This window comes from Buceros rhinoceros, unplaced genomic scaffold (assembly GCF_000710305.1).
Source record: "Buceros rhinoceros silvestris isolate BGI_N320 unplaced genomic scaffold, ASM71030v1 scaffold7516, whole genome shotgun sequence".
NCBI classification, from domain to species: Eukaryota; Metazoa; Chordata; class Aves; order Bucerotiformes; family Bucerotidae; genus Buceros; species Buceros rhinoceros.
Window position 1 is genome coordinate 23,771 of NW_010416867.1, and position 11,154 is coordinate 34,924.

The following is an 11,154-nucleotide window of genomic DNA, read 5'->3' on the forward strand; positions in this document are numbered from 1 at the left end:
GCAAAGGGGTTATGCTTTTGAAACACCATCACCTAAAGTTGCTCTTTTAAACAGGCCAAATAAACATTAACTATTGAAATTAAAGAAACGACAGCTTATCCCTTGTGATGGTAAGGGTCTTCGACAGCTTTATAACTTTGGAATGAGGGACTGCTAAGAGTAAATGAAGAACAGGCAGATCCACAGCGTGTGAGGAGGAAGCAGAGGCTGCCTGCACGATGGTAGTGCAACTCTTAGTGCAAACAAGCTGAGACATAAGCTGAGGAACAGCTATGGAGGTGGTTACAACGCTACAAATTCACAAAACACTGTTCTCTTAAACCCTTTGAAAGGCAGAGGGACCCTGTACCCTGCCTATAGGGCTTGGTCCAGGACAGCTGCAGGTTTTCAGCATCTCTGGAGATCAAGGCCATGTTCCTTAACCCAATAATCAGTGTCAGTGAGCTGATCTACGTTCTGCTGGGAGCTTTGCCTTCAGCCTCAGCTGGACTAAGCCTGTTGGACTCATTCTCAGAGAGTGTATGGAAGAGAAAATTCCACCAATCCTTCCGGATTAAACCCCTGGTGCTGGGCAGGCAGAAGTCACTGTCCAGAGAGACTTACTCTGTATTGCAACATAATAAACATGGACTACAAAATGAGGCACCTACTTTTTTCCTTCATCAAGAAAGAAAAGTAACTGTTTCTGATATGATCCAGGTAACAATTTATGACACAAATTCTCTAACAAGAGATGGGCTTCTGAGCCTTGTTTGGTTTGTTGAGCCTCTTCTGTGATTCAGCTTTCACAGGATGTATTTCATAAGCTGTGTAAGTGAGGATTAAGACATGAAATGTTTTTGAAACAGAACTCCTTGCCCCTGTGGATAGAACAAAAATCCCCCAAACCAACCGAACAAAAGCTGTATTCCAAACAGTCCTTGCTGGAAAAAAAAGTTGTCTTCCAAATTAAATAGACTATACAAAATTAAACTCAGTAGAGAGGGAATATTTGTGCCAGGTACTCTCAGATACAACTGCAGAGATATGATGTGACTTGCGATATTGTGCAAAACGTGAGTCCTCATTATGATGGGCACTACCATATATAACCAATTTCATCATCCTTATCATCATCTTCATCTTCATCATCTTCATTAGCTGCTCTTACATGAATCTTCAGTTTCCCTTCTTTGTCTTTTTTTGCTGCTTCAGGTTCCTCTTCCAAATCATCCAAAAATACAACAGATCCACCACTACCAAAATCCCCTGAGGTTTCTTGCTCTTCTTCTGAAACAGGTGAGCAGGAAAGGTCATTCCTTCACATGACAACAAATCCCTCCTTCATCCCTACCCTTGTCATTCCAGCCACGTTACTGGTTAAATTCATTGTTCGGCTATTCATGAAACAAACTCTAAATTTCAATTTTCATCCTGAACTGGGATAAATATATTTCAATTTACTCTGAAAAATTTACTTGCACAAAGAACTATGCATCGCCCTCTTCCTAGAGCCTCGGCTGGGGAGTCTCAGTTCACATGCATGAGGGCCAGAAAATCACTACTCGCTTGTAAAAACTTTCATTCCATCCCAACTGTGTAAACCAGTCTAAAAATATTCCACAAATAGTGATTTTATTTGAGTGCATAAACCACGCTCTGCAAATGTAGCTATAGAGCCTAATGTCTGTGATGTGATTGGGCATCTCAGACTTTATAGGTCTCTGCTTTTCCTTCTCGAAGAGGAAAGCTGCATCCACAGCCATCCGCGGAGCGCTCTGAAGGAATACAGATGAAAACTTGCTTGCCTAGGTACAACGGCTAATTGGTGATTTCACACAGCTACATAATATTGTCCTGTCAGCAATTTTATTTGCCTTGGTTGTTAATTTATACAATTTGACACATTTAGGCTTTCCTTTCTCTGGAAAGCCGTTATTCATAAAGTCCCAGTAAATGAAATGTGCATTCCAGAGTATACAGAACAATATATATGTAACAACCAGGCACAGCAACCCCATAGCCTTATTTTTAATATCAATTAGCAGCAATTGGTAGTAAAAATACCTTCGTATCAGTGGTTATTGCTGCACCCTCCAGTCCAAAGGACCGGTTTGTAGTCTGAATAGGAAAATGCAGGAGCACTTTGATCACTGGTAGTGATGTTTCTCTGTTGTCACTCGTTATCGTGCTCCATCGTACAGCGATGGCAGAGCTTACAACAGTGTTAATTCCTCTGCTGTCTGAGGAAAGCACGTCATTACTCACCACAGCTGACTGTCCCTTGCTTTCTTGAGCCGGCTATCTCATTCCCGTACTTATCAACACACCAGCACTGCCCTGTGCTGCCATGGCACTGAGTGGCTTTGTAATAACCTTCTTCGTTGCACCGCGGGATGAAAGCACCTGAATAAAATACAGGGTATAATCAGAAACGCGAGCCTCTGTAGGAGCAACCAGGTGCACAGAGTATTGTGAACCTGTCCCTTATTTACATGAAGATCTTTACAGTGCTGGCAGGAAAATAGATGCGATTATCCGGTGACTAAAAGGGAGGAGAAATTATATATGATTAACTATTTTCAGCCACCCTGGTCTCTGCACAGTGCATAAATGTCTGTGCATTTATAGCACATGGAGGGTGATGGCATACGGTACCAGAGGCGGGTTCAGGCTGCCCCTGAATGATTAATGTTCCCGTAGGGCCCCTTTTGGATTTAACTCCTGCTTTTAAACTTTTCTTCCCAACTGGATTATTACCCCAACTTCATTAATTCTGCATTTCCCTTCCATTTGCACTCCTTCGGTGTTTATCCTGTAAGTCTTTCCACACCACTGTAATTATCCCTGGAAGGTACCTGCCATCTGCTTGCTATTCATACTAATCTCAAGCACAACTTCGACTGACTGAGAGTTCCCGCGTAAAAAAGGAGAAAAAGCTTTACAGAGAGGGACAACGGGAGCTGAAGTCAGTAAGTCTTGGGATTTGAAGCCCAAGATTTGTCTGACAATAAAACCAATACAGTTCAGCCTTGTCAAGTGGTTCATTCTGGCTTCTGCAGACAGGGAAGCTCCCAGGGCAAACCCGTTTTATTGTTCCCACCACATCTAGCAGACAGAGCAAATGTTTCGAGACGAGTTAGCTTCACTCCCAGGGCACGTCAGTACAGTCATTTTCCCTTCTTTGTCAACGGCTTCAATTTGAAACATGGCAGAACCCCACCCTTGCCCCCAAATTTCTTGTCTCAAATGATTTTTGAGAAAGTATTTTTCTCCTTTGTCAAAGACAGCAGTGATTTACTGGTCAAGCAGTCAGGTTTTTAACTAGTTCCAGGTGTATAGCATCTCTTCAGACAGTTCATGAGTCAAAGGGGCTATTTCCACGGCACTTCTCACAGAGAAAATGAATGAGGTGCTGCCCAAATGTCAGGAAATTTCCAATATAAACCACATAAAAGTGAAAGTCAATCTCACACACACACATCTATCTTCTAATCCTTGAATTTCCAAACTCATCGCACTGCAGATCTTCTGTATGTCTGAACAGTGCTAATGTAGGAAGACGAGAACAGAAACCTTTGAACGTCTGCAGAAATCTTGGTGTATCAGAGCAGTTTTGGAGACCACTTCACATCCATTAGCGAGTGTATTTTAAACAGCTTCAAAGCGTGATCTTAGAGCTGGTTTCCTTTAGGTACCACCATGATGTTCATGTACAAATATCAGCATGCTGATGACCACCAAAGACTCTTTTTCACTACTTATAAACAAACGGTGCTAATAACCATGGATACGTATTCGTCTCTGCAGGTTTTGGTCAGTTAATGCTCACTGCTCAGTGTTGACTGAGTTATTTTTCTATATTTATGCTCACGTCCTCTCTCTGTTAAGCACTTCAGGTTTTTATCAGACCATACACAACCTTGGGAAAAGTGCTCGGGTGCTGATTCTGCCCTGGTGTAAACCAGCATAGCTGTACCTGTGTCACCAGAGCTCCCCTGCCATATCAGATGAGCATCTGGCTACAGGGAATAATCAAAGGGGGAACCTCAGTGGCACTATGGGGTGAGCAGAGAACAGCCTCTGCACTTTCAACTGTCTCATGTTTTCTCTTTTCCTTGGGCAATGGTACCTTTCCCTTCTTTGAAACAGGCCTTTTTGCATAGTTTCACTGTGTTTCTCGTAAGGTATTAAATGTTCCACGCTGCCTGTAAAAGCCACAGATTTAAAAATAAATTATGGCCCAGGCTCACTGCCAACATAACTGTGAGTGGAAAGGATTCACACTTTGGGTCACAGCGAAGAGTAGAAGGTACTGTTCCTTCTGCATGGGAAATTTGTGCCAGTTTGTACTTAACACTGGAACTTTAAACATTTAGCTACGCATACTAATGCCACAGTATTTGCCAACCATCAGAGGGAAGATTCTGGTGTGTCCTCTCCAATATGTCGGGTGCAGGTGATAATCTGGTGAGGACAAAGAGTCACTGGGAGCACGTGTGGTGCAGCGTGATGATTCATCCTGTAAATCCTACCCAAACCAGCCCACGCATTCATTAGAAATACACTCTGGCTCCTGGTTCTGCTGTTCTGGAGCATGGCATCCAGACAGCCCATTGAGTGGGAATATTTCACCCCATAATTTGGTTTGGCATCAGGGAACATCTGCAGACTTTGGAAGGAGAAAGGCATTTTCCTCTCCAGAGGTTCCTGCGCTGACGGTGCTTCCCCCATGCGTAGAGAGGACCGCTGCTAGACCAGCTTTACTATTAAGCTCTACAAACTGTTAGACACTCACCACTAACTGCCTCAGGATAGTGAATCCTGCTTCCTCCATCTCTCTTTGTGACATGGACTATTTAATTATTCCACAGAAACCTGAACAGCATTGTTGCATCTATATTCTCTTTATGAATCCAGACCTATATCTTCTTTATTATTTTTTTCATCATTTCCTTATTGATATAATACTCCCTCAGAGGACACGGGGAGAACAATCACATGCTAAAGACAGTGAAGCACACAGGTAAAAGACTGACAGAATTAAGTGCTAGCTAGAACACAGCTTCTTGCATTAGTGATTATATTAGCTAAATTCACAGGGCTGATACAGAAGAAAATTGTGATGGGAGCAGAAATTTATTGCCTTAGTGATGTGGGAGAAGCATTATCAGGCTGCACAGTTGTATGCTCTAAAAGTACACTCTCTGCAGTTAATTGTACTCCAGATAAATCCGGTAGGAAAAGATGAATAGTGCTGTTTACTTTTTAATTCAGTCCCCTGGGATGCTAGACTCTATTTGAAAACCTCCAAATTCAACATATCTAATGGCAGTGGCTTTGAAGTACTTGGCTGCAATTGTCACGTGTTTTGAAAAATATACAGAGCACAAAATATCAAAAGTCATCATTTTTTATCAATGGATACGAGTTAACAGAAAACTTCTTCATGCGTACTGCCCTGACTGTGAATGCTGTGGTCTATGTGTCAGGCGCAGAGAAGGAAAGAGAATAATTACAGGCTAGTTTCTCGGAAAACATTCATCCCTCTTTTCAATCTTTATTGCTGCTACAAGCGTGCTTTTTGTCACGTGTATGGTTTGGTTTCCATTTGCATGATTTGTCAGTCAGTGAAGAGAAAAGACAATGTTTTCCGCTGTATAAATAGCTATGAGATCAAATTAAAATCTCACAGACAGGTGCCATTATGCAGGCAGACTTTCAAGGTAGATGAAGCAAAGAGTTCCTCTCTATATTATAATTTTCTAGCTTGTGGAACAACCTATGCCTGACACTTCTTGATTTGTTGAGCTCAGCTGCTTTCATCCTTCATTTTTTTTTAATGCAGTTGACTAGAAGTTATTTGTGGTAAGGGACCATTCCTACTGCTTTTACTTTGCCACGTTACTCCTGCTATTGTGATCAGATCCCAGTGACATGTGCTACAACTGCCAGCATGTTGTACTACCTGCAACACAGCCATAATTTTTCCCTGCACACTGGAACAAACCACTTATGTTTCAACCTAGGTGACATTTATTGCATATAACAAATAAGAAAAAAAGCGTAAAATAAATACGGGATAGCCAAAGCTATCTATCTCTTCTTTTTCTTTTGGGTGGCTTTGAAAATCATGACAGCCAGGAGACAGAGAACTCTGTGACTTCCTCTGCCACAACATGTGCTTGAACCCAAGGGCAAAATATTTACTGAATGGAGCACACACACAACGGAGTGATCGATCCTCTCTTCACTCCCACAACCATGAACAGCAGAGCTCTAACTCTGAAACATCTTAATCTTTATGTGAACTTGCTGTGAGATGATGGAACTAAACCATAGTCCCTGGGGCACTTGGGAATGTTTATTCTTATTTTGAACCAACGAATCCAGGTTGGGATTGTTCATAAGACATCTGAGCCTTGAGTCTGAATGGCAGTGACGATCAGGAACGGTAGGTTCGGCAAAGATGAGCTTTGCAGGAGCTTTGTTTGCAGGGTCTGCTAATGAGTGTCTAGAAACATCAGACTAAAATCTGAGAGCGACCTGAGCAGCACTGCAGCAGAGCTGACACGCACACCCTGTGCTGCAGCTAGTGACGCTGTAAGAAGTGACAGGGTTCCTGATGTAGGGCCTGACAGCCGAGGTCTGAGGTAAGCCAGACCCTTCATGGGTGGAACACAGTGCTTTCTGTAAGCAGAGACCCCACCTGGTACTGGTATGCCTCGTGTCCTTTGGGCCTGGGTGCACAAAGGTGCTAGGACAGAAGTTTCGATACCATCGCATAAACGCTGGGCTACGGAACAGTTTGATTTTAGGGCATGGAATTAGTTACTTTAAATTTACTCTGTTCAACAACCTGATTTTTTAGCAATTAAATGGGAAAATGCCATATGGGGATTGATTCCACCTAATTTTAGATATCCCCCAGAGCAGCGTAAGTTATGAATTAATTCAGGCTCCCAATAGTCAATAGAGAGAGGGGCAGGTATCATCACATCTTACAGCACGGAGCACCCCGCAGGGCTGCCTGAAATGAGATCACGCAAATTTCTGATTCTTGGCATATACTGAAACATTTTTCAGAGTGATCAGGCAAAAGTGACCCCCAAGGAATGCACGCATTGCACCATAATGGAAAGAAGACATGAACCCACTGGCTATGCACTGTGGCACCTTCAGTCACTCTTCAGAAATGGAAGGCTTGAGGTGATGACTTACGAGGTGGTGAAGGCAGTACGAAGCTCTGTGCAGAGAAGGCTCTGTGTTCCTGGAGAGCTGGGAACTAGTTCTGAATGCGTTGCCATGCTGACACCTGTTCTGTACGTCGCTATCTCATTATTTGTTTAATTTCACAGCGTCAGGCCTACGCTCCGTGGCGCATATTCCCAACTCAAAACATTAGTCTCTAATTGAAAAACCATTACTGCATATAAAGTTACAATAATCACAGAAGCTTTAATTAGTTGAGTAAATGAATAGCAAGTAATCGAACTTACCCAACAGACTCTTCCCTCTACTTAGCTTTTGAATTCTATTCATTTCATTCTGGCAAGGAAGACCTAAAATATAACGTATGAGAATCAGTTTCCAGATGGTACAGGACAAACTCAGTAATGACTGGCTTTGCGGCTGACATGAAATGTAGACTACTCTACACCTGGGAATGAAAGGAGCCCATATGTTGGTACTGTGATCAAAACAAATTTATGTCATTAGCTCCACTAATTTAAAAAAAAAAAAAGGCAACACACTGTAGGTAGGAATAACGTTTGGGGGGCATTTTTATTGTTAAACCATTTTTCCTCTCTCTTCACCAACATGACGTAATGCCAGCTCTCTACGTTATGACTTGCTAATTGACTGATTTCTGCATTAATAGAAGAGGAAGTTCTTGATCTTTCTATCGGCAGTACAGCTTATTTCTAGGCTGTGTGCCCTTACCACTTCTTTGCCCATTTTAATGATCAAGGGATATTAATACAGTTCATTTGTGACATTAAACACTGGTACCCAATGCCCTTTCACACCAGCGCTGGAGAAAAGAGCTTTTTAAGGCAACCAGTGGCTAATTATCAAACTGTCTGTATAAGCAGGTCACCCAATCAAACCCAAGACACGGGGAGACCCAAACCATTTCCCTTTGTACTGCACACTGCACAACTCACCACCCGGCTTCTGGAAGCAGTAGCACCACTCATTGTTCGAAAGCTTTCCGTCTTTGAAGGAGTCGCAGGAGTTGAAGAGAGGCTTGACGCACGGCTCGTACTTATCCAGATAAATGGCACTGATCTCCGAGGGATCCAGCAGCAGGTCATAGTTCATGTCGAGTTTGTTGAACATCCAGCCTAAGGAATCCTTACAGATTGGCAGTATGCTGGTGTCAAATCCTGTAAGAAGACAGGCAAACATCCCCAGCTGAACCCCGACACGCCGGCTACACAGCAGTCCTTGCTAAGCTGAACTCCTGCTTATTTCTTTTGGCTGGACTCTGACTATTAACCTGCCTCGACCAAAGCAGAACAAAATTCTAAGTCTGAACTGATAGTGCAAATCTTAAAACCCAAGCACAGCTACCAACTAGACCACTACTCACACTCTTCAGGAGCTGTGGGGAGGGCTGAGGTTCATAGTTGATCACTGTAATTAAAAGTTATCTCTACTCAAAAAATTCTCACATATATTTTTTTCTGTCCTCAGTTCCAAGTGGGTTGGCCTTGTTCCAGGAAACTGAAATGTGAGGAGAAACGATTGCATCCACTGTATTTTCAAACTAGACTGAGTCTGAATGCAATTCAAATCCTGTTTCCCAGACCCATTTTGAGCTCCCCGATCAAATTGTTTCCTCCTGTGCTCTCCCCTTCCGCCTCTCAGCCTAGCTCTTCACTCTTCAAAGCCCTGTCTCCTGGTGGACAACAAACTGCTTTGATGTGGATTGAGAGCCGTCTGGGGTGGGCAGGGGAGAGAAGGGACGAAGAGTTGCTTTTGCTTGCACTGCTCTGAAGAATAGCACTGCTTCAGCTGGGAGCTCCAGCGGAGCTGCATGTGCTCTTAGTCACCAAACCAGCGCTATTCCTTCCTGTGGACCCCAGGACTGTGCAGCAATACAGGATTCTGCTCTACCAGCACTTTGGAAACCATCACCATCACTCACATTAATAGCCTGGATCCTTAAAAGACCGCAGCAGAAGTTATCACAGAAGGACCAAGCCATGCAAACAGATACCCGCAACGTATGACAGTCCCATCCCAGTATTTTGCAGTCTCCACGAAACCAGCGGCATTGCCTTCTTTCGCAAAGAAGACAGGGCAATATATATCCATACCATCGCTCTATTGTTCCACGCTCGGTGCAAACACGGACTGCCTTCCAAGTTATCATCTGTGATGTGAGAAAGTGCATTTGTAATGCTCAGCTGATCAATCTGATCGTCAGGATATTGGTTTCCACCAGGACTCAGGGACATTGGCTGGGGACTTAGGGGCACGGGGGGTACCTGAACCACGCAACCCGGGCACTCTGCACTCACGCTGTTTCAGCTGGGTGAGATAACCTGCCTGTGCACGATTCCTTCTGCCACAGGCCACACAGAGAAGCCCGATAGGCTTTTTCTTTTTGCTGCGTCTTTCATTGAAAGAGGTCAAGCTTAGCCTTCCTTGCTAAGTCAAGTCTCATTGCAGGCTGCTGCTTTGTTAAAGTGGAACCTAAGGTGTTGCTGGAATCACGCTGGCAGTTTGTCCAAGCTCTGCAGCCTTCCTGCTATTTTAAGTATTCATCCAAAGGAGGGCAGTGCCATATGCTGGAAGCTGTGCTTTTTGTACGCAACTGCAGCTAAAGGTTGTCACCGACACGGAGGAACAATCGGACGGGTTAACTAATGGGAAGGTTTATGTCATTCATAATACATGTTTCTCTCAGAAAGGAAGAAGGTAACACCATTTCCTCAGGGCTAGAGGCAGCTCAGGCAGGGAAGAGAGAAATCATGCTGAACATTTCATCACATTTTTGCGCTGTTATCTCCTCTAACATTATCTAATCGAGTCTGAGCACAGTGAAAAAGAAAGAGGCCATGAGAATAAATGCAGGGAGGAAGCCTGCTTGCCTTGCTGAAGTAATTAGGACAATTGACTTCAATTATTTTATTCATCTGAAGAAGGCGAGCAGGACTCAGTCACTGTGCAATCTCTTATTGACTGAAAGGACTTAAGAACCCTTGACTTTGCTTTACAAAGCACCTAGGGGCAGGGCACGCAGTCCTGCGGGTGCATTCTCTGCCTGATTCCCCACCATGGGGCAGTCGAACGGGCAGGGGTGGATCATTCAGGTGCATGGTGGAGCTGGGACCAGGACATGCTTCAGCTATCCCAGTTCAACCACTTCCAGGGGAAAGCCAGCGGGGTTCTGTTGGCTGCTCTTTACCTGCACAGATCCACTCTCTGGTGATCTTTATGTCTTGCTGGGCACGCATTTGCTCCTAAGGTGAGCAACTACAAGGCCTGTCGTACAACCGGTTGAGCATGGTACGTGTTGCTCAGCCCTGTGGGTGTCTAAAGGTCACATCCTAACTGGCAAGGACCAGTGCAGGGAGAAGGAGATCCTGGCAGGAACTTGTCTCTGACAGTGTCTGTGGATTATTGCTGAGTCTTGTTTTCCTCCCTGCTGGGAAGTCTTGATCTCTGCGGACAAGGTGCATCCAGGGACACCACGTACTGACCTGCCTGAGCAGATCTCAAGCTAGTGACTGATGTGAATACGAAGCTGCTCTGTGACACGCCATCAGGACTTGGATGCAAGATACAATCATGAAAGGTCGCTTATGAAGACAGTTAATTACTTTATTGAAGAATTTTTGATTGTAATTCCTTACAAAGAAGATTTCACTGTTGTGACCAGAGTTCCAGATAGGGTTGATTAAGAGGCTGTATCATGAAGCAGTGCTGGACTATGAGACAGTGTGGGCTGGAAGTCATTAGATATTAGTGGTAGGTGTGACAGAAAGCCCTTAGCTTGATGATTATTATCAGTGAAAAGGTGAATTCTTTAACTGTCCCTCAATACGTGGTTGAAGGCGGACAGCAGTATCTACCCCCACCTCCTATTTTCTCCTAGTAAAAGCTAGTGTCTGTAAATCACCTTTTGCAACATTGCATCTGGAGTCCACAACCAGCAAACCC

General features: G+C 43.9%; 1 protein-coding gene across 1 annotated transcript in view; it reads right to left on the bottom strand.

Moving 5' to 3' along the window:
- Positions 1-791: 791 nt before the first annotated feature.
- The window catches only part of LOC104495043 (testican-1-like), a 91,295-nt gene continuing 80,932 nt past the window's right edge, over positions 792-11,154 (bottom strand). Inside the window, exons 6-9 of the mRNA XM_010137963.1 lie at positions 8,148-8,369; positions 7,479-7,541; positions 2,248-2,385; positions 792-1,269 (exon numbers count right to left, since the gene is read on the bottom strand). Coding sequence (XP_010136265.1) covers positions 1,079-1,269; positions 2,248-2,385; positions 7,479-7,541; positions 8,148-8,369 — 614 coding nt within the window. The 3' untranslated portion in view covers positions 792-1,078. The remainder of the gene's footprint in view (positions 1,270-2,247; positions 2,386-7,478; positions 7,542-8,147; positions 8,370-11,154) is intronic.